General features: G+C 38.7%; 1 protein-coding gene across 1 annotated transcript in view; it reads right to left on the reverse strand.

Moving 5' to 3' along the window:
* The window catches only part of XRCC5 (X-ray repair cross complementing 5), a 98084-nt gene that overhangs the window by 63035 nt on the left and 9927 nt on the right, over window positions 1-25122 (reverse strand). Inside the window, exons 6-13 of the mRNA XM_082658577.1 lie at window positions 22517-22708; window positions 19607-19721; window positions 18105-18243; window positions 15135-15247; window positions 11777-11839; window positions 7192-7329; window positions 6235-6325; window positions 2636-2769 (exon numbers count right to left, since the gene is read on the reverse strand). Coding sequence (XP_082514703.1) covers window positions 2636-2769; window positions 6235-6325; window positions 7192-7329; window positions 11777-11839; window positions 15135-15247; window positions 18105-18243; window positions 19607-19721; window positions 22517-22708 — 985 coding nt within the window. The remainder of the gene's footprint in view (window positions 1-2635; window positions 2770-6234; window positions 6326-7191; window positions 7330-11776; window positions 11840-15134; window positions 15248-18104; window positions 18244-19606; window positions 19722-22516; window positions 22709-25122) is intronic.

Below are 25122 nucleotides of genomic sequence, written 5' to 3' on the forward strand. Positions count from 1 at the left end.
ACTCTTAGAGGAAAACATAGGCAGAACAGTCTATGACATAAATCACAGCAAGATCCTTTTTGACCCACCACCTAGAGAAATGGAAATAAAAACAAAAATAAACAAATGGGACATAAGGAAACTTAAAAGCTTTTGCACAGCAGAGGAAACCATAAACAAGATGAGAAGACAACCCTCAGAATGGGAGAAAATACTTGCAAACGAAGGAACTGACAAAGGATTAATCTCCAAGATATACAAGCAGCTCATGCAGCTCAATATCAAAAAAACAAACAACCTGATCCAAAAACAGGCAGAAGAACTAAATAGACATTTCCCTAAAGAAGATATACAGATTGCCAACAAATACATGAAAGGACGCTGAATATCACTAATCATTAGAGAAACGCAAATCTAAACAATAATGAGGTATCATCTCTCACCAGTCAGAATGGCCATCATCAAAAAATCTACAAACAATAAATGCTGGAGACGGTGTGGAAAAAAGGGAGCCTTCCTGCACTCTTGGTGGGAATGTTAATTGATACAGCCAATATGGAGAACAGTATGGAGGTTCCTTAAAGAACTAAAAATAGAACTACCATATGACCTAGCAATCCCACTACTGGGCATATACCCTGAGAAAGCAATAATTCAAAAAGAGTCATGTACCACGATGTTCACTGCAGCACTATTTACAATAGCCAGGACATGGAAGCAACCTAAGGGTCCATTGACAGATGAATGGATAAAGAAGATGTGGCACATATATACAATGGAATATTACTCAGCCATAAAAAGAAACGAAATTGAGTTATTTGTAGTGAGGTGGATGGACCTAGAGTCTGTCACATGGAGTGAAGTCAGAAGGAGAAAAACACATACTGTATGCTAACACATATATATGGAATCTAAAAATTAAAAATGGTTCTGATGAACCTACGGACAGGACAGGAATAAAGATGCAGATGTAGAGAACAGACTTGAGGACACGGGGATGGGGAAGGGTAAGCTGGGACGAAGTGAGAGAGTAGCGCTGACATATATACACTACCAAATGTAAAATACATAGCTAGTGGGAAGCAGCTGCATCACATAGGCAGAGCAGCTCGCTTGGTGCTTTGTGACCACCTAGATGGGTGAGATAGGGAGGGTGAGAGGGAGATGCAAGAGGGAGGGGATATGGGGATATATGTATACATATAGGTGATTCACTTTGCTACACAGCAGAAACTAACACAACACTGTAAAACAATTATACTCCAAAAAAGATATTAAAAAAAAATAAAAGAAAAAAAAGAAAAACTCTCCCCTACAAAAGAAAACAAAGTCGGTAGGTTGTAAAAATCAAAGTTGCCAGTTCTTAAAGCTTTAAAAGATAATAATGAAAAAAAAGATAACAATGCCTGCACTTATGGCTTGCATCTGTTCATTAATCCAACAAGTATTTGTTGAAGATAATAGTACCTACCCTTGGTATCTGCCAAGTATTAGAAGTTTCTACTTTTCACCATAGTGACCTGTTTTTGCAAGCTTTCCACACCAACTAGTTTGCTCCTCCCTTCTCTACAAATGGCAAAGGCCTTCATGTCTTGAAGTCCACTTGCCAAAAACCGCAAAGAAATGTATACAAGTAATTTATACTTGATTACACCTAGAATACGAAAGTATTCACTGAGTCAGGTCTTGACCTGTTAATCTTCATAGTTCTGATTTTAGAAAAAAAGATTTTTTTTAAATTACAAACATCAAAAAACCAGGCAGTTTCTTCTGAGTAGAAGATCCCTCAAAATCACAACAGGCCCTAACACGACTTGAGTTTGTTAAGGATGCTTTGAGAAATGAGTCAAAAGGGGCAATCAAGGAACTCCCCAACATGCAGCCTCCTTTCCCACCTCCCCGCCTCCCCCCACCTGCCACAGCAGTAGGCCCTCCATTCCCCGAGGGGAAAAGTTTGCCTGGCAAAGCTGCTTGTGATTTTTTTCACCTTTGTGGGGTTCAGAGAAGCTTATGTCCTGCTTTCATCAGGTTATTCCAGGGTTGGGATAACCCTACCACTTCATCCTTGGTCCATCCCTCCCCTTCCTTCACACAAATCAGCTCTCTTGTCAAGTTACCCAGCTTCCCTTAATCCAATGTCCATCTTCTAATTCCTTTGTACCAAGACTCAGAAATTTATATTTTTCTTTATTTTAGCTACTCTTTAATAAGTTCATACTATAACCTCTCTGACCTCTAAAACTTCTTCCCTAATAGTGGTTACATATTACACAGTTCATAAAAACCTCCCTCCTATTTGGATATTAAAAAAAAAAAACAAGGAAAAGCCTCATTCACATAAAACAGAGGAAGAAACCCAGTAAAAAGCATAAAAGAAGAATCTGCTTTTTATTTAGCCCTCTTTTTTTTTTAAAAAAAAAATCTAGCCTTCTCCCAGAAAAAAAATTAAAAACATCCTAACTTTACTTCTTTCTTTCTAAAAGCTCAGAGTATTTTTTTAAATCTTTTTTCAGTAGGTAGAGAAAGGTGTTATTCTTCCATTAAATAGACAGAGCAACTGAGCCCTCAGTTTGATTGGGACCAGCCAATTACCCTAACTTCACTTAGCTCTCTTTCATCTAAAAAAAGTATGACTGGTTCACCTTTCCTCTCTCACCTGAAATAATCTCTGAAATTGAGGATTTGGGATTTTGCTGGTTGGAAATAAGTCTTCAATGGTGCCCTCCTCTTCATCTTTCTTTACCAAGTTCATGGAGTCAATCAAAGCATCAACAGCACTCAACTGCGCCTCTAAGACAAGGACAAACAGAGCAGCAAAAGGAAATAATGATTAGTCTCCAAAACAAATGCTTTCCATTCACAGATATTCACAGCAATACTGGCAGGATATTCAGTCCTGGCCCTGCCAAAAATACTCTCTAGTTATGCAAATCATTTCTTTACTTGAGCCTCGGTTTTCTTATTTGCAAAGAGAGCTATTTAGAGTAGCTGGTCTTTTAGGTACTTCCCAGCTCTAATGAACTTTTGATAGTGGAATATCCTATCAAAAGCAAAAGAGTTTGTTCAGGAAAAATGCACCAGAGCCATACAAAACCCACCTTCCATATGCTAATTCAAAATACTCAGTATTCATTGAGTTGACATTAAAAAAACTGGTAACTGGCAAAAGAGAATAACATTAAAAAAGAAAAGGAAAATGCCTTTGGAAATGAAGCATTAGCTTTATAAGGATTTAACATTACCTGTATCAGAGTATACCAACTTAACAGGAAGACGCCATTGGACCAGAGTGAGTGGATTCCTTTACAGTCTCCCCAAGTCAGAATGAGTTCTTTCCTCTCACAAACCTCATGGCGCTAATCACACAGACCTGCGTGCATGTCTTTTTTTTTCAATCTTTTTTTAAATTGAAGTATAATTGATCTACAACACTACGTTAGTTCCAGGTGTACAACGTAGTGATTCAATATTTCTATACATTACAAAGTGACCAACATGATAAGTCTAGTTACCATCTGTCACCATACAAAGTTATTACAATATTATAGACTATATTCCCCATGCTGTACATTTTATCCCTGTGACTTATTTATAACTACAAGTTGGTACCTCTTAATCCCCCTCACCTATTTCACTCATCCCCTTACTCCACTCCACTCTAGCAACCCCCCAGTTTGTTCTCTGTATCTAAGAGTCTGTTTCTGTTTTATTTGTTCATGTTTTGTTTTTTAGATTCCACATTTAAGTAAAATCATATGGTATTTGTCTTTCCCTGTTGGACTTATTTCACCTAGGTCCATCCATGTTGTCGCAAATGGCAAGATTTCATTCTTTTTTTATGGCTAAGTAATACTCCATTCTCTCTCTCTCTCTCTCTGTGTGTGTGTGTGTGTGTGTGTGTGTGTGTGTGTGTGTGTGTGTGTGTATCACATCTTCTTTGTCCATTCATTTATTGATGGACACTTAGGTTGCTCCCATAACTTGGCTACTGTAAATAATGTGGCAATGAACATAGGCATGCATATATCTTTTTGAGTTCGTGTTTTTGTTTTCTTTGGGAAAATCCCCAGGAGTAGAACTGCTGGATCATATGGTAGTTCTAGTTTTTAATTTTTTGGGAAACTTCCATACTGTTTTACATAGTGGTTGTACCAATTTACATTCCAACAACAGTGCTCAAGGGTTCCCTTTTCTCCACATCCTTGCAAACACATGTTATTTGTTGTCTTTTTGATGCTAGCTATTCTGACAGGTGTGGTTTTAATTTGCATTTCCCTAATGATTAGTGATGCTGAGCATCTTTTCATGTGTCTGTTGGCCACGCGTATGTATGTCTTCTTTGGAAAAAAGTCCTGCATACATGTCTTACCCCACTCCATTCAAATTCTAAGGATCTCGAGAGCAGAAACATGACGTCCTCTTCTTTATGTCTAATACCAGATAGGAAGCAAGTTCTCCCCGATAAAAATCTACCAAGTCAGTGAAAACGACACAGTCCAAAGCAATATGGATGAAAGGCAACTCTCCCAAAAATGCTTCTACCTAAACTGCCACATGTAACTTTCATTCTGCTGATTCATACAGCAGTTCAGCTATCAAAACCGAAGTGCTATTTTGGGATCATTCACAGTCACTAGGCAAAAGGCGGAAAAGAGTAAGCAGTTCCTAAAAGTTCATTATGCTTCTATTCTTCACCTTTTCAAACATCCCTTTTGGACAGCTACTACAAAATGAACGAGCATACAGATATTTATCACGAGACATTTCTATCCCATTTTTGGAGTTTCCAAGGGAGGTTTCAGGTACCATCCCAAGCTCACTACTGCAGTGTCCACCCGGTAATAGGAAGCAGGTGGTACCTGTGTGGGTGAATATTTGGTGATTTCCATCTGCTATGACAGGCGAGTATCAGGCCAGACTACGCTGGCATTACACACCCCTACGTAAATGCTGACTTGGGAAATATGCCAAACAATTTTAATGATCCGTTTTTCCAATGGAGCAAATGCAAACAAAAATGTCACAGAACTCACTCAATATAAAGCAACAGATCGAAAAATATTTAATGTTTTAGATCCTGAGTGATATATATCTATACGGTAATCTCTCAACAAAGTTCTCTTCTTTAAATGTTCTTCTCATTTAAAGTTTGGAATTACCAAGAGGAAGAGACAGAATACTGTAACACGCTGGCACTCTCTACACATTCAAGTCCATGCCTGGTTCCACGTGATGCAGAGAGACTCATTTCTGGAAGGTAAAGATACAAGCCCTAGGGGCCCATTTGATTCTTAGCTTTTGCCCTGCACACTGCTCCCAAAGTACAGAGGGCACCCAGTTCTGAGACTCACCTCACAATTCCCTAATCCTACACTGATGCATATTTAAACTTGTCAACTAAAACATCTACTCATCATTCTGTGTTCTTTTTGGTATGTTCTCTACATTCAGCCCACTGGTATATCTTGCGATAACTGTCGTAAACTGTGAGATTTCTGGAAGACAGGATCTGTGTGTGTGAGAATCACTCTGGGTAGCACCCTGATATTTGCAGCCAGATGCTTAATAAAGACCTCTTCTCATTAAGCTCCCAGTAACTCCTGGAACAGGACTTGCACTGATAATGTAAACTGTGAAGAAAGCGCAAAGAGAAAAGGGCATCTACAGCACTGTCACTTTTTGGTTAAAGTTACATCATATTTTACATAGGACACTAGTCACAGGTTTGATACCACATGTCAGTTCACTTCAGTAGAGGGCAAACCTTCTGCTCACAATTAAAGAATGTACATCCATTTCCAGCAAGCTGCTCCCCAGATACAAGCTCTAAGTCAGAAGGGGGAAACTAGACAATGTTTGGAGCAAACCTATCCCTGCTACTGGAAAAAAATCACCTTCATCATTACCATATATGAGTGTGACTGGAATCCAACTACAGTTGACCCTTGAACAACGTGGGTTTGAACTGCTCAGATACACTTATATGTGGATTATAAGTATATATGTACATTACTACACAATCTGAGATTGGTTGAATCTGCAGATACAGAACCATGGACACCGAGGGCCAACTGTAAAGCTATACGTGGACTTTCGACTGGGGGGAGTGGTGCCCCTAACCTCTTCGTTGTTCAAGGGTCAACTGTAACTCCACCCTGTGAAATCCTAGCCCCAAACCATGACTAAAGGCAGGTGATTTCCCCAAAACAATCTGTGTTTAGAGCCAATCAGTGAGCAAAATGGAAATAAACTCACCTGTGGGAGTGCATTTCCTATTATTTTTCAAGGATGAAAACATGTACTGCCGCAAGTCTTCCATGAAAGGCAGCTGTACGTACACTAAACACTAATGAGAAAGAGTGGGGGTAAAAACAGAAACAACCGAATTAATGGAAAAAATTTAAAGTTGATCTCAAACACTGTGAAAGTGGCACAACAAAAGGATTTCAAAAATCAGACGGCTCAAGTCTGGGACATGGAGAATAAAGTGTTCCGATTTCTGTGATTAGCTGTACACAACTGCAAACAGTACAAAGAATATTAAACATAAAAGAAACGCTTAAAAGAAAGACTATCAAAGAATACCTACAAAATGCATGACCAACACAACAAATGAGAGAGTCAAGGTGACTGGCAAGCTGATGTGGAAGTCAAGATATCTGCCTTCTCGTTCCATTTCTGCTACAGTGAGTTCTCTGAGAAACGGGAAATGGCGAGGGATCTAGACCTGTATTTTAAACAGGAGAGCCCTGGGAAAACGGAACTTCACCAGGATCACAAGAAAATCACACCCTCAACCTTTATCTACACTAAAGGCTGTTGTAGAAAGGGAGGTAATCTGTACTCCCTTTAGGTTCTGAGAAGTCAAGAAGGATGAGAATGGAGAGAAGGTCCCTGGACTGGGCAAACAGAAGATCACGGTTAATGTTTACTGATTTGATTTAATAAGAAGCTCTTTGCATCCTCTTATAATTCACGTCCTTTCACTGCATCTGAAAGTGTGGTTCACAGACCAGCAGCAACAGCATTACGTGGGAGTTGGTGAGAAATGCAGAATCTCAGGACCCCACCCCAGACCTACAAAATCAGAAACTGCATTTTAACAAGATCCCCCAAGTAATTCTCATGCACGTTAACAGTTGAGAAGCATTGTTTAGAATAAAGGAACTGAAGGGAAAAAAATTAATATGAATAAAAGACCTGCAGGTTTACCTCATAGGCGTCCCTGATATAAGGAAAAGCCACGCCAACTTGAGGATTAGCTCTTCTGTCATAAGCATATCGAACTACGGCCACCATGTCCAATTCATCCAAAGCATGAATCAGGGAGGAAAGGGCAACTGCTGCCGCCTAGTAAGAAAGATGCATGCGTTAACACATATCAAACACGTGAGGATTTCCACAGCACAATACTTACAAGATGGTTATTCGCTTTCTTCCTGTTTTAGATTTTAAGTGCCCCTCTAACCACTTTAAGGCTACACTGTACACATCTGCATTTAATCACATTTACTGAACCTCTTCTGGAACTTTTCTTCATTATCTTCTCTTATTCCTTCAATTTTCCTTCTCCTCTGAATTCACACCCTCACTCTAAACAAAACCTTTCTTGGCCCCTCTCTCCACAAATTAGTATCTATAACTTTCTTTCCCTTCATCTTTACATTTCATGAAATAATAATCTTGCTGTTTCACTGCTTAGACCACAATTATTCTTCAATCTAATCAAGCTACTGACCCACTTCCTTACTGAAATTATCCTCTGAAGTCCCCCATGATCTCCAAATTGCCTAACTCTTAGTCTGCATTCTATTTGCTTGATCTATCAGTAGCATCTGACCATCCCTCTTTCTCTACACTTTCTCCTTCTTTGGCTTCAGAAACAACACTCTGCCCTGTTATTCTACTTCTGTACACCACTCCTCCCCCAGCTCTTCTGTTCTTCCAACTAATCTTGAAATTCTGCTCTTGGCCTTTCTCTCCTCCTCTCACTCTAAAACTCTACTTTCGCGACTATTTATTTTATCCAGTCCCATGAGTTGATGAATCAAAAGTCTGTATATTCAGCTTTAAAACTCTCCCAAGGGACTTCCCTGGTGGTGCAGTGGTTAAGAATCCACCTGCCAGTGCAGGAGACACGGGTTCGAGCCCTGGTCTGGGAAGATGCCACATGCCGCAGAGCAACCAAGCTCGTGCGCCACAACTACTGAGCCTGTGCTCTACAGCCTGCGAGCCACAACTACTGAGCCTGCGTTCCACAACTATTGAAGCCTGCATGTCTAGAGCCCATGCTCCGCAACAAGAGAAACCATCGCAATGAGAAGCCCACGCACCGCAATGAAGAGCAGCCCCCGCTCGCCCCAACTAGAGAAAGCCCGTGCACAGCAACAAAGACCAATGCAGCCAAAAATAAATAAATAATTTTTTAAAAAAGATTAAAAAAAAAACTCTCCCGAGATCCAGGCTTATATCGCCCACTAGTTGGTAGATAACTCGTACAGTTATACCTTAGGTATCTCAAACTATCCATGACCAAAACTAAGCTTCCTGTCTTCCCCCTCTTCTCCTCCTGTGCTCCCTGCTTCCACTAACACCACCTCCCAGTCAACCAAATGAGAAGCCCTACAGCTGATGATGCCTGCCTACAGTCCCTCACCTTCAAGTGTTCACCACACTCTACCAAGTCTACCTCTATGCCGTCTTTCAAATTCTATCTGTTCTGTTCCATCACTGCCTCCCCTGTTCCTAGAGCTGATCACGTCACCCTCTTCCATAAAAACCTCCAAGGGTTCCTCTATCCCTGCCTCAGTAGAGCTGATCATTATTCACGGGCAAGTCTTGTACCCTCCCACCTCGGTAGCTTTTTGCTTGTACAGTTTCCTCCTCACTAGAATGCTCTCTCCAAATCTCTGGCTCTCAAGCTTCTAACCCATTTTCAAGGCCCAGTAAATTGACAAGCTCCCCATTTCAGATTTGCTTCACTCAGCTCTCTCCCTCTCCATAACTCCCCCAAAACTTTGTACTTTTCTCAGTGTTACAGCTAACCCTTATCAAAGTTAGCTATGTGTATTCCCATCTCCTCCACTAAAAACCTATGACATCAATACCTAGTCATCAAAATCCTCTACAGATTTCATGACAGATTGATTACCTTTTCAGTTCAATTCAAGGAATATTTACTTTGTGCCTACTCTTGGCTAAGCACTATCTTAGGCAATGTAAGAAAACATAGTTGAGTCCCTGATCTCACTGAGCTTCTTTACTAGCAGAAATGAGATGTGTACCAAGTACAGAATGTATATATTCTAACAAGTCCCATAAGAGAGGCCAGATAAGCACGACGACAAAGTGATTAGAAGAGATTACTTTCAATTTGTTTGCAAGTTTTTATTTAGGTGTCTTTGATAGGACCAACTGGGATACTTAAAGAAGGAAGGATGGGGCTTCCCTGGTGGCGCAGTGGTTGAGAGTCCGCCTGCTGATGCAGGGGACACGGGGTCGTGCCCCAGTCCGGGAAGATCCCACATGCCGCAGAGCGGCTGGGCCCGTGAGCCATGGCCGCTGAGCCTGCGTGTCCGGAGCCTGTGCTCTGCAACAGGAGAGGCCACAACAGTGAGAGGCCCGCGTACCGCAAAAAAAAAAAAAAAAAAAAAAAGAAGGAAGGATGGGGTCCGGAATGGAACACCATATTACACCCGTGGGAAACTCAACTAAAGCTCCATTTCCTTCCCTTTCTCTCCTCCTGTTCTCTTCCACATAGTGAAAACCAGCACATAAAAATGTAGATTCTCCATACAAAAAAAATTATATGCTAATGACCAGAGAAAACATTTTTTTTTTTGCGGTACGCGGGCCTCTCACTGTTGTGGCCTCTCCCGTTGCAGAGCACAGGCTCCGGACGCGCAGGCTCAGCGGCCGTGGCTCACGGACCCAGCCGCTCCGCAGCATGTGGGATCTTCCCGGACCGGGGCACGAACCCGTGTCCCCTGAACCAGCAGGCGGACTCTCAACCACTGCGCCACTAGAGAAGCCCAAGAGAAAACATTTTTAAAAAGGAATATATTCATAGAATCACAGAATATTTGAGCTGAAAAACAGAAGTATTCATCTAGTTTAACAACCTACATGATGAAGGAATTCCCTTCCTAACATCTGATTGTTGAGACTCTGCTTAGAAACTTACAGGAATGGGGATCTGACCATCTCACAAGGAACCAATCCATCTGGAGACAGTAATCTTTGTTGATAAAATAATTCTTCATCTTGAACAAAATGACCACTTGTTGGTTCCAATTTACCCTCTGGTAGGAAGCATAGTTTAGTTTCTATTCCATATGATAATCCTCTAAGTATCTGAAGAAGGCTATTGTCTCTCATCCCTCCTACTCCCCTGCCTACCTACACAAGTCTTCTCCATGCAATCTTTTACTCAAAGTCCTCATATGACATAGTTTCTTTACTCCCCTGCTTATCTCATAGCCCCAATTAGTTAATATTATTCTTTGACTATGACATCAAGAACTGACACCAAAGAGTAGCCCTTTGCCATCAGTAGATGAAGTTGTTTTTTCTTTAGTGACTCAAAGTGACCCTGTGATCTATAGGGTCTGTATGAGGCTGGATTTGAATTATGCAAGTCACAATGCTGCCCTGACCTGAGCTAGCAAGTCTAGAGAATCATACGTGTCAACACAGCTTTGTGATATGATTTTCCTTACTGCATACCCAGCAATCACGTGAAGTGACCAGAATTTTCTTTGGGTAAAGGGACAGTAAGTTGGAGTTAAAACCTCAGCAGGAGTGAAAAACGCAGTTAAGTTGTGTTGACAATAGATACTAGAACTGCCTGATTCCCATTAGGATTTGATTCAGGAGAAATCCATGAACTAGGATTCTCAAATTTGAGGATTCATGTACAACTACTGTGCTTTAATGAATCCATTTAACACTGAGTGGAAGCCAAGAATTTTCCTCTTAATTTTACTGTTCTAATAGAACAATGGCATATCCATTCACTAACTCAGCAGCCAGCTACCCTTCAGAAGTGAGGAGAAAAAGAGGACTAGATCACTTATATCATCACCCTTCCCCCGACCCCAAACAAGCCATCTACATCCAGTTTACCAGTTGCAAATGCAAGTAACTTCTGGAACATGGAGATCTAAGTAGTCTTAAACAGACACTGGATGGTAATCTTCCAGTTAACATCAAAATCTCCAAGGAAATAACAAGTTCTTACTTGAAGACTACATAGAAAATATTTATAGAGAGGGCAGGTGTGAGTGTAGGATGAAAGAGTCACGGGCTGTTAGCTAGGCAGAAACCAGCCTGAAAACAGAATCTCTTGCGGATATAAGAAAATAATGAAAAGAAAGAGGTAAGGGGGATAAGACAAATTTCTCAATGATGGAAGTAGTCCCGTGAGTCAGTGAAGCTCATCTTCAGGTTGCTTAAGCCAGCACTAAATGTTCTGTTTATGAAAATGAAAATGTTTACCTGACCCCAACCTTCCTGAACCTGTGACCATGAGATCCCCATACCTAAATGTATTTGTTCAAATGTTTTTGTTTTTAATACTCACCTGATCTCCAATTGCAGAACTATGTCCTCAGGCCTTGTGCTCATGCTATGACAAATTCATTTATCATTTCCCCATTTTCAGAGTTAAAGGTCAGTGAATTTTCCCACTGCTATTGGAAGAATTAATGTCATTTTAAACTATAAAAGTCCCAAACAACTCACTTAAAATGACAATTCAATTCTACGGCACTACCTCAAAGACCTACTGTCAACTCACCTCATCATCTTTTGTTGCAAAGACCTTCAGAACTTGATTTCCCATAAAATATTTCATGTGGACCTACAAGAGGAAGTGAGGAAGAGAACTGGTTTCGATCCAAAATAAGTAACACAGAAAACCATAATGCCACACATTACTAGGAAATTACATTCAAAATGCTCTTACCAGAAAACATTCACAGGTACTAGAAACAACTAACTATTTGAGGTTCAAATCACTTAAACACAACAAATATATGAGGGCCTAGTTTATGTCAAACATTGTTCTGGGCACTATAAACACAATAATGAATAGGATGTAGCCTTGCCTTGAGGAGTGTAGATAAATATGAAATTAACTGCGGTGGAGTATTACCAGACAGTGCTACCAGCCCACAAGAGTACAGTATTATAGTTCAGTGCTACAAGAGCACATAAGAAGGGCAGCTATCTTAGTCATGAGGTGTCAGCGAAGGCTTCTGCAAATGGTGACACCTAAGTCAAGACTTAAAGGATGGGTAGGAACTAAGATGAAAGTCTGGGCACAAGTGTCCTCAGCAGAGATGATAGTGTGATTAAGTCTGGAGTGACATAAACACATAGGGCATTTGGGGAACTGCTTTTGGAGTAGCGCAGTGCCACAGTGCAAGGGGGAAAGCTGAAAAGTTAGATGAGTGAGATTAGCGAAGATCAGATCATGAAGTCTCTTATGAGAAAAGTTAAGTGGTTTGGACTTCATCCTAAGAGCAATGACAAGGCATTGATGAACTGCAAAGAGACTAGAGTACCATGTGTCCTTTAAATTACTCACCTAGCACAGTATCAGAGGAGTCAAAGACTAGAAGATGAATACTAAGAGTTCCTAATATTATAACCACCTGCTTCTATCAACCAAGATCAACTTCTCTTTGATCTATGTCATCTTGAGCCTGGAGCATATTTATAAGAATGTGCCGTAAGAGAGGCAATGCTTCTCAAATATTTTTTCTGCCTTCCCACCTCTAAGCTGAGAAATTGTGAGCACTTTCACAGTAACAGCAGCTCAGGAAAACTGAGTCCCAAAGGTGTGGGGGTGAGGCCCATATAAGCCAAATACCTCCATCTTCCCTTCCATTCCCCATCTGAAAACCATTATTTGAAAAAATATGGGAATAATCTTATATTTTCGGTTTGCTACATCCATATAGATTTATTTGCCCTCCTATTAGAATCTGTAATAGTTCTTGACTGATTCAAGAACAGTTAATGATACCTTTTCCTAAGGCACCTAAATGACTTCTCAAAGGACAGCCAGACATTTGGGGAAATTCTGGCTAAATTCTTATCCATCCTATAATTAGATACCCAGAACACTGACAACATGGAAGAAGGCAAATTGAAAGGACTCCAGAAAGTTTAAAAGAGAAGAGTAATTCATAATTCATAAAAAAAAATTCCAAACCAAGAAAAACCTATTTTATATTATGAAACGTTTCACACTAATTCAATCCAGAAATATTAGTGTCCCTCAGATTAAGGGAATCTGGAAAACTATGTGATCTTATTAATTTAAAGCTAATTACTAGTTTATTAAAAGGTACATACTTATACTTTACCTTAGTTGATATGGAAAAACCTTGTTCTTAAGATGACGTGTATGCATTTGTTAACATAATACACAAAAGCAGGTATGTAAAAACTAGACTATTCAAAAGTGAGCCTGTCTATCTGGTGGGCAGATTATAGCTGATTAATGGCATAGCTCTGGAGTCAGAGAGATCTGGTTCAAAACCCATCTCTACCACCTTCTAGCTGGGGACCTTGGGCCAATTACCTAACAGCGCTGAACCTCAATATCCTAGTGTATAAAATACATATCACGGCACCTACCTGAGAGGACTGTAACAAGAATTAAATGGGAATTTATATAAAGTGGTTAGTATATTGATTATAATATTATAATCACTCAATAAATGGTAGCTATTATGACTATCTTTATTGTACCTGTCTGATATTACACTTAAGACAAAAATAATTTAGAGCTCAAAAACAACAGAAAGTTGGTTTAGAAAACACTTCATGACTTAAAAGTTAATTTTAAGTCAATAAAAATCTTTTAAAATGGAAAACGTACCTTTTCAGCTCACTTTTTCTTGCTTTGCCATCTAACTAAATAGGTCCCCACACCTACCATGACACAGATGATTTCAGTTTTTTGAGTCCTAAATTACAGTTATAGGAGTTTTGGATAGATCTTTTCTGCCTATCTGGAATTAGGCAGACCCAGTTCCCAATAAGCCAGTTTCTACAAATAGGTCTGAATGGAGGTTCTGTTTCACTGAAAAGACTCATAAGCACCAACATTAAGAACCATAAATTTTAAGTTTATATACCTCCCAAAGTGAATAATTTTAAAGAAAAGCACATTTAGTGTAATTTGTTAGAGAACTGTTAGAGATATGCAACTTCCAAAAGGTATTTATTCTCACCATTAACTGTATCGACTTTAAGTAAATACTCTCAATTTTTGATTTATGAGTCTTAAAACTGTATCTAACAGTTTGAGCATATGATGGAAAACATTCTCCCCACCTCACTGAATTATTCTAACACTGAATTATACAGGGACTGCATGCTGGAGCAACATGAAGAAATTTAATTCTGGTATATTGGGTTATATTTATTTTTATTTTAATTCTCACTTGAGTTCTTCTAGAACCAACAAAAATCTCTTCATCCCTATAGAGCCTGAAAAGATGCACTTTCTACTTATTCCTTCTGTTTGGTTGCCTACCTCAAGAACATTTCATCTAATACTGCTGGGAACCTTTAATGACCCTTTCTTGGATAGTATATGGTATCCACAGCCTTCAATAAGTTACTGCATTTTCCACTGTGTCTCTTTTGTACATCTGTATTGCCGTCTAAAAAACATATGACTAATGAACAAGTTTTGCATCCTAGACCTCTTTGTTGGGCGTTGAGAAGAAGGGTGACTAGCATAAATCAATGATATTCTAAGAGATCTACGGTCATTCAAAACCCAACTAGATCCTGACTCCTGTAAAACACTCCAGTATATGTAACAGTTAGAGAAAGCAATACAATAGTAAAGAACTAGATGCTGGTTCTTTAACGCTACTATGAGCTATGACCGACACCAAAGCTAAGAAGTGACTTTTCACTGAATCTATTCTGATTTATGCCGACTTCTCTACCTCTTGATTTTTAACCTTCAAAAATCAAGGATAGCAGCACGCCAGACTACATTTTAGAAAAACTAAAAGTGAAAAAAACATATTATAAATAACAGGCCCAATCCAAAGCACACCATCTCAAATAATGAGAAAAAAGCTCATCTGTTTTGTTTACAATTAGTAGGCAAATACGTGCTTTACCTGAGAAGATCTACAAAATCCCAAAACAGAGAAGCACTTCCCCTCCGATTTATATTTCATTTGTTCCTCATCCACTTTAGAGAAAGGAATGATATCACTCCCATAACGGAACCCTAAAGAACAAGAGAAGAGCATCTGTTAAGCATATGGGGCCTCATTTTCTACAAGCTGAAATTGGCCCTATACATACATTAACGATACATGTACACTCCGGATCAAGCCTCCATATACTGTTTGCCGGAATCAAATTTCTGCCCCTTGTGATCACTGCAGAAAAAGAAGCGGCAGATCCACAAACATATACGACACAGAGACAATTAAAATCTAATTACATTTTTTTAAGTAGCATATTCTGCAATCTAGTTACCTTGATGATTATCCATCCTAGAAGGAAGAATGTAGCAAATGCAATGTCCTAGTTATCCTCCAAAGATAAACCATGGTTGACTAAAGTACAATCATGACTTGTAAACATAATAACAAGAACACATTTATTTAGAAACCTGGAGACCCACAGAGAAATGTGCCCATAGGATTTTCAGAACAAAATGTTCTCAAAAATGGATGCTGGAGATACACAAATGCCTAACGGAAGAAGCCAAAATTTTTCTATTTAGAAACATTCAATTGACAAGCTGGATATTTTTCTGCATTTAAATTTATTTTATTTCTGGGATTGGATTGTCTATTTTTTTTTTCTTTTTGATTACTTAGGTTATTACAGATATAGGCTCTTGGCTCCTTAAAAAAACTCCAACCCTGTTCCAGGGCCTCTCTGCTCTATGGAAGGTCATGCCCTTTCACTATATAGCCTTATATGTTTAATGGGGAGAAAGATCATCAAAATCCAAGGATTATGACCTTGCATAGTTGAAAAGGAAAAGCATATGCATCTTTACTCCAAGAAACAAAGAAACTTGTGTGTTTGGGGGCAGATTCTATGATCCAGTGTTTATTAGTTCCCTCACTCTGCACATGCCATGTATTTAATTAAAAAGAAACACATTTCTATTTTCATATATGTCTTTTAATAAAAGCTGGTGATATAAACAAAAATTTCAACAAGAAGTTAAGAGGGAAATGTATGGCACATGATTAAGAGTGGTATCTAAACCCAATGTTTTTTCAGACATCTTACTTGAATCGTTTAAGAGTAACCTAAACCTTCTAATTAAAACTGTCTTATGTTTTCTGGCTCATCTTTTACAGGGCAAATCAATAACTGTAACTTTTGTACATGGCAAAGAGTAGAGAACAGATTACAAATACGACCATAGTCCTTGGCTCACAGAAACTAGTCCCTCTATCTAAAAAAGAGAACTCTACATATTAGGGGATAGAAAGTGGAAGACAGGCAAAGGAAGTATGTGGGTAACTGCAAAAAGGTAAGAGAGAAAAGCTGCACATCTATGCTCTTCAAACTGAAACAATGTTTAACTCTTCCCTCTCCCTTGCTCCACCAATATGTTTGCTTTCTGTCTAAGACAACCAGAGCTGCTTTCTTTGCTTGCAACCGAAAGAATTGGTACCATCTCTAGTCCCTTCTCCTTCCAATCCATCCTATACCCAGATGTCCTATTAATCTTTCTAAAACACAGCCCCCATGACACTCTGCTCCTCAAAATTATAAACAGCTCCATGTCGCTTTCAAAATCAAGCATAAACTCTTCAGCGTACCATTCAAAGCCCTTCTTAATTTAGAATAGCATGTAGAAACAGACTCCTGCAGCCCTGGGCTCAAATTCTGCTACTTGTTAACTATGAGATTTTGCAAATGTTAACGAACGTCTTTCAATCTCAATTCTCTTATCTGTAAAATGGAAACAAGAGTGCCTACTTCACTGGTTGTTGTGAAGATTAAAAGAGAAAATGCAGATTGTCTTTTAGATACTATCCTGAGTACGAATCTGCATATGCCCAATACACCTTACCCAACTACTTGGTATCACTGAGAAGGCCCTCTGCTTTCCTGGTCTTATGCCCTTAATCACGCTATTCTTCCTACTATGAGCCAGTCATTATATGAGGATTAAATGACGAGCAAGTAATGGAGCCATGATTCTAACCAAGGTCTGACTCCAAAATTTCTGTTCTTAACCACACTATACTATTGAGTTGAATTAAGGAATTAGTAGAGATTGTGGGTTGTTTATTACATTCTAATCCATCAGAAGAAAGAAAGGGGTCATGACCACCACTACCTTTAATCACTCTCCCACCCGCCAAGACCCCTGCAAAACATATAAATATGCAAATACTGCAACGCAGTGCCACAGATGAAAGGAATTTTTTTTTAAGGCTTCCAAATTAAAATTATACTGAGTAGCACATAGTCTGGTGATAAATTTATATAAAGACTCTGGTTTCTATCTTAACCATCATTTGGTATCTTATCATTTTAGCTCTTGAACACTCAGACACCCTCAGCTAGCTTCTAAGCCCTCTGGATAGAGACGCTATCTAAATACACTACACAGAGCCAATGGGTACAAATATATGAAGTACAACTCTAAAGATCCTAGTGAACATAAAGCAATATAACAAACACAAATAATTTTTCTTATCCCCTAAATTACCTTAAGGGAGCTGAACAGGCAGGATATAAGATCTGAAATTGGCACTCAGAAAAATGATCACTATGGAAGTCAAAGGTAAACAAAAAATTTGCTTCGGCCATGTTAATATAAGCCTTTTCCTAGCTAGTGAGTTTCAAACTTTAGAACAAAGCCAAGTATTAAGTCCTGTCACTTGAGACATTTAAAACCCAGAGAGACTGAATGCCCGAGTATACTCCTGCCTCGGAACCATCCTGCCTGAGACCCAACAGATGACCTAAAGGATCCAGCGTCTCATGATCCCCTCATATAGTTGTGTCTCTAGACAAATAATAATACAAAACCTAGCCTGCCTCCTATCATCTTGAAGAAAATTTTCTAGGCAAAAGTGAAACTCTCACTGGCATAATAATACCTTGAATAGTATCCTCTTTTGGAACTTCAGTTTCATCATCGTCATTCAAGCAATAAACTGTTTCTCTTTGTATATCTTCTTTTTTTTGAGTTCTTGCATCCACAACTGTCCAACACTTTTTAACTCTCTCTTGTAGAATCTGATTTCCAAAAGAAAAATAAAGGGAAAACAAGGAAAGCTATGATTCAGATGGACAAAAGATGAAAACCTAATATACTCTCTGCTTTACAGAAAAAAATCCAAAACAATGACTCCAGCTACATTGGTTTGTTGTCTCTTGCCTACTGTGGAAATTTTAGTTTATTTTATAATTCTTTCTACATTTTATTTTCCCCCAAGGGTAATCCACAGATAAATATGAATATTTGTATACATTCAAACACTTTCTATACAAAACCCTCAGACTGTCTAACAAAAGAGAGCCCTACATTTTGTTACCAGTTTCCCAACACACAAGAAAGGGGAAAGCAGTCTATCAGTACTCAGAAATCAATAAGGAAATATGAAAAAGTAACTAGGAAAAAAAAGGAAAGAGACTATATTCTCATTCCCAGGGACACTATTCTAGGCCTTGAAGTACCTCCATGGTTTTCATGCATGTAGGGTGTTTTGGAATTAAGTCCTTGAATATTAAAAAAAACACCTGAATATATAAAACAACATGTTTTTGTATATGTTGTACATTTTATATATTTAAATGTTTTTATATATTTATTCTGTGCATTTAAAGAAAAAAGACAAGGAAGGTCATGCGGAGGCATGGATCCAAGACTCATACTCAAACTGGAATTTCATCAAATAATTACCAAAAGCAACTCATTTTTGAAAATATACTATTACGTACAAATGTACATATGTTACAAAAGGCCATTTCACAGTAACAAGTCAACATCTTTTGATATTTCTTAGATGCTGTTACTACCAGATCATTAACAACTAAATTAGGTGTGACTGAGTTTTCAAAACCCTGAACTGAACTCTGGTGTGTATCTGTATTTCTGCTATAATACCACAATGATACAACTTAATGCATTTCATTTTCTTTCTTTAAAAAACAAAAAGAGAAAGACCTGAAACTCATGATTAACAATCAACTGTCAATGGAGAGAAAGAGAAAAAGGAGGGAATCAACCCCTATTATAGACCATTTGGGTTTTTTTCCTTTTTTTTTTAAAGTAGTTGCGGTGCGCGGGCTTAGTTGCCCTGTGGCATGTGGGATCCTTGTTCCCTGACCAGCGATCGAACCTGTGTCCCCCGCATTGGAAGGCAGATTCTTAACCACTGGACCACCAGGGAAGTCCCTATTATAGACAATTCTTAAAGCTTCCTCTGTTAGCATGCCTTTTACATAAAAGCTAAATAGAGATGAAATGAACAGGGAGAGCAGTTAGAGAAGCAGTAATTATGGTTTTGAATAACCCACACACGAATTGTCAGTTCCTTATATAAGCATATTTGTCTGCCTGCTAACATTTCTTTAAAAATGTGTACCTACCACTTACCGATTTATAAGCCACAATCTTTATAGACAAATTGGAGCCAATGGTCAGTTGACAGGGCCAGGGCATGGAACGCCTCTCAATTTTCTTAAAGACACACAGCTGTCTCAGACTCTCACTTAATAAAGAAAAATGTATTATGAAAGCAGCAATTTAAAAAATGTTAACCTGTGCTGGATATTGCATTTAGTTGTCTAGAATGAGAAGTGAGATGCTGTTGATCATACAGAGAGGAACAGCAGGGGATGGCAAGGAAAACTCGTGGCGACCATCAGTTGGGAGAGAGCCGGAATACAAATGAGTTGGCTTAGGAGGAAGGCGTTGAATTCCTTTACTGATAGGTGAAAAGGAACATCTTTACCTTCCCCCTATTCAATCTTTTCTTCAGCTTGGCCAGTTGTTCTTAACATTTTTTTCTCAGGACCAAGGACACTGTGAGGATGTGATAAAAGCACATTCATAAATGTGTTTGCACACACCAGCTCCCGAAAACCATGGACCTGAGGATAAAAAGCCCTGCTCTAAGATATCAAAGGGTGGGCTCCATCCTGTATCGTCACTGTTCACAATCCTGCAATTCTTTAGCTCATTTCCATTCTCTTAAATAAAAGACATGGTAAGTATATGCACACAGTGGAGAGAATTAAATAATGACTCTCCACGGGATAAAGGAATTTAGCAGTCCACACTCAGTCTTAAAGCAGGTAACTCTAGGTTTCTCACTGCGTAGGGAAAGGGAATTGGGAAGTAGCAAACGCAATGCAGAGGGCTACTTCATTTGAATACTAGTGAAGATCAGTTCTATTTTCATCTGGTTCCTAATCAAACACAACAGAGAAAATCATAGGAGATAGGTGGAATTTGTGGTATTCACTAAGGATTATCTGACATTATCCAGAGTTATGGACAAAGAGGCCTCAAGAGACTCCAATTTTCAGAAATAATCTACAATGAATAGTAGATATTCTACCTGATACCCTGCTCCAAAGCTTACGGTACACCTTGGCTTTGTATTCACTGAGGAATGAATGGGTCTGAAACCAGGTCTAACCTGTCTCATAGGACATTGCTAGTCTGATTATGAGTCACGCCTAAAACCATCAAGAGGTTTGGATTCTGTTCCAGGGGAAATTCTAAAGACCAGCCTCTTATATGTAACATCTGAGAACAACTGGATGAGTTCTGCAGATTTGAAGCTCCCCAATTACAAGTCAAGTTATCTTCCTCTAATGTCTTCTAGATGAGGATAAGTCTAGTCCAGGGCTGTCCTGTACAACTTTGTGCAATGAGGGAAGTATTCTATTTCTAACTATTCCTGTCCAATAGGCTACTGAGCTCTTTAACTCAGTGGCTACTATGACTGAGGGACTAAGTTTTAAATTTTATTTAATTTTAATAAATTTAAGTAGCCACATGTGGATAATGGCTACTGTATCAGATGGCAAAGTTCTGATCCACACCTTCATGGCAGACCTAAAATCAAAGTAATTTCAAACGGCTAGGACAGCACATAGTAATTTCCCTCCTTGCTATGTTACAGGAAAAGAAACTTTTCTAGGTAATTTTATTGGTCTATAATTCTTCTTTACAATATCATGGTGAATATGTTAGCTTTAGACATGTATTCCCATGTTAGAGAAAGCCATATCCAAATTTGAAAGAAAAATAATTTAGGAACACATATTTGCATGTATTACAATTAGAACACATATTATGGCAAAGAAACATCACTTTACAGGATTCTTCATTGACTCCTTTGACAACCCCTTGGGAAATTACAGTTCAATTTCCAAAATTCCCATTTACCTGCAATTTTTCAATAGTATCTATGTTTAGAAAAGCAGGCTGATTGCTTATCAATTATAGCTCACCAGAAATATTTGAAAATTGTGATTGAGAATAAAAAGTAGAGCAGATACACACTATTGCTACTCAAAAAAATCCTAATTGTTTAACGTTTACTTCAACTGAACCTCTACTTCAATTAAGAACTTTTCTTAAAATGCTTGTATTTTGTGTGTTTATTAATAAACTGGAATTAATTCTTTAACATTAAGTAGCAGTATCCCTGAGGATTTGAAACTCCACAGCCATACAGTGTGGTATTCTATTGCCACTTTTACCAAATCAGGCCCTTCAAATACACACCGTTCTAGATGCTATGGACCCGTCTCAGGTTCTTTGATCAAAATATATATCCAATTCCAACCAAGAATAATACAGATAAAGGAGATCATCTCTCCCACAGTCTCTAATTGGATGGCCAAAAAAAGTAGCTTGACTAATCGTTATATGGTACTTCAGGGATTTCCCATTTCTTAAATCATTTTGCCTTTACAAAGCCCACATGGAATAAACAGGTTGTAAATTCTTAATATTTGGGGGTTTTGCTTTGTTTTGATTTGTTTTTGCCTGACCAAACTATGTTGAGACCAAAGTTTTTTAAAAAAATCTGTATATTACAGTATACTGCCTCCTAAAACCTAAATCAGAAGATTAGAGGATATTAAGTATTATCTCAGACCTGACACCACATTTTATAATTAAGAATGTTTTTTAGGTGTATGACAAGGAAGGGCCCAAGAAATGTGCCCCAAGCTTGGCATAAAGAAGAAATCTACTACCTCATCTTTTATAATTTGACTTGTTAAATCGTTCGTTATATTTATGTATTTCCAAACTCTACCGACATAGTCTTGGAAATAAATAAGAAATCTTGCACCAACCATACAAACTTCAAAAAATGGGATTAGGGGCTGGTGCACCATTTCTTTAATAAAAATTGAAACACTAAAGTATAACTGCTAATTCAAAAGTGGCCCAGAAAAGGAAAAGCATTAGGGAGCCATCTGATCAGAAGAACAATTAATATGCTTACAACTGAAAGTTGTAAACAATGCTTTCATGTCTTACCTGAAGGAATAAATTTCCTCCAGCCCATCTTCACCTTCTAAAGACATCATCACCTTCTTCACCATCCGAATACCTTCTTTTTGCTGCTCACTGATTCCTTTTGGAGGAAAGGAGGACCCATGGTGGTCGGAGAGCAAGTTGCCATCTCCTCCGTCCCCAGTTCCATCTTCCTTGCCAACTGGGAAAGGCAAACTGTCAGGAAAAGACCAGCAGTACTTAAGAAGAAAAGCCCTGAAGCCAAATAATAAACGGGGTCCCAATTCTGTGACTGTCACTCACTCGCTATGAGAAAGTGGTCAGTGAGCCTCTCTGAGCTTTACATTTCTCAACCATCGAATGGCACTATCTACCTTGACCAATATTCTATCAGTTTCAAGTGACCAAAGTCTCTTTGGTTTGGCTTTTATGGGGGTAATTTATTGGCTTAACGTAACAAAATAATTGAAAGGGCAAGGCTGCACATGGCCTTAGGATGACTAGACCCAGAGTCTCAAACACCACAAGGATTCTGTGACCCTCTCACTCTCTATCTCCATATTTCATTTTCCTTTATGCTGGCCCCGCTCTTTCAGACTGGCTTCCTCCACATTGTTTCTGAACACTTTCAAGCTCATAATGCCCAACTCCACTACCAAAGAGGGACTGAGGGTTTAACCCTCTACTCTCCAATTCAAAAGACCAGGAATTAGTGGTAGCCTAGGAGCCAGATCTAGATGTCAGCTCTCATTCAAGCCATTAGGTTAAAAAGTAGGAAGGAACGCTTCCTAGAAAAAGGCTGGGTGACATTCTAGGCAGACAAAAATAAACAAACAAATGCCCATTAATGATCTCTCAAGATTATTATAAAGATTAATAAGAGAAAGTGTATAAAATACTTAAAACTCAAACAATGTCATCATCATTATTTCAGATAGAGAATTCCTATACAGAAACCAGTTAATTGCTAGAAATAAGTAAAACCAATTTTGTTCCTGTGTTTCACTCCAGTTGTTTGCCTGAAATGAGACTAAAACTAGAGTGGGGTTACCAGTCATGGGAATATTCAATAATCAATATACAAACTGAAAAGTAAACCAACCAAACACATTTTATGATAATATTCTACATGACACTTTATAAATGTTTTTATATAAACAATCTCATTTCATTCTTATGTGTTAGTTGGATAGAGATTTCTACCTCCATTTTCTGAAAAGAAATGGAAGCTACAGAAATGAAATAATTTGGCCAAAACCGTATAGCTAATAAAGCTAATAAGTGACGGAGCAAAGACTCAGTCATCTGACTGAAAGAGCAAGGTTCTTTCCACTGTAGCAGGTCACCCTAGTTTGTCCCTGGAAACCCAAACAGTTGAATTCAGCGATCTTTTCAGTTTACTCAAAATTACCTGCTGGTTACCCCATGTGGATTTTTAAGGTGATTCCTTTATCATTTCATTTGTTATCATCAAAACGGAGCTTCATGTTTCCATTTTTTCTATGTATTCTTAGCATGAGAGATGTGCATGTCCTGCATTACATGAAAAAAGAGCTTCCAGCAAGCAGGGTACAGCACGTCAGGTTTGCACCACGCTGTTGCTGTTTCCAGAGCATCAACCAGGAAGAAGGGACGATTAACATGAAAATGAAGGGTCAGGAAGGTCCAGTCCAACTAGAACAATCCACCATACATGGCATACACCAAACAATAAGAGCAAAAACTCTACTTCTCATGCTAGAAGTTTGCAGCAAAGGAAGAAGGGTATTACCCAAGAAAAAAATACAACCAGTCAAATAACCAGCAAGTGGAAGAAAAGGCTATGTTCTGTTCAGCTTGCTTTACAGCATTGCTCATACAAAAAAAAGTAGCCCTTTCCAATGACATTGACAGAAGTGCAGTACGTGTCAAGGATGTAAAGGCATCTGAGATTATGAACAGGGAACAGAAACCGAGCTGGGCTTTTGAAGTGCTGAGAAAACCTCAACTCAATGAGAAAAGAAGAGTCACTTAAAAAGCACTTAATTTCTCTGAAGTACCATCTTACCAAGTATCAGCTTGATGGGTTATTCTGAACTATTTTTCTACAGTTCTACAGAAAGGAGTTGCCCCTCAGCAGTCTTAAGAGGTACGTACATGCAAGAGAGGTTCTTAATTCTCCACGGCAGGCATTCTAAAGAAGCTGCAGGCTCACCACTCAGAGCTGCAGGCTTCTTGGTATGGCTCTCAATCCGAAAAAGGAGTGTCCCTAATAATTCAACATTCTATACCTCCACTCTGCTTTTACCAAAAATAGGACAAGAAAAAACAGGTTTCAGATGCAGCAGGAAGGATTAATGTAGTGGAAAGAACTTTCTGTTAGGGCTATAAGATAAAGTAAGTGCCTGGAGGGGAAATTCAAGTTATTGGGGGAGGAGGGACTCTCTCCCTAACAAGTTGTGAAAAATATTTCCCTCCTAAGTTTGTACACCTCATCTGTAAATATGCACAGGCAAATTACATTTTATAAATGTGTGTGTATCCTTTAGATCTGAAAAAGAGTTAAAAATAAGCAGACGTGTTTAAAATCGTTCCCAAGTTGACATTCCTCTCTATCCTAGAAACATCTACTGTCTTTAAGACACAGTCCT

The sequence above is a fragment of the Grampus griseus genome, assembly GCF_964374135.1.
Source record: "Grampus griseus genome assembly, chromosome: 7".
Lineage (NCBI taxonomy): Eukaryota > Metazoa > Chordata > Mammalia > Artiodactyla > Delphinidae > Grampus > Grampus griseus.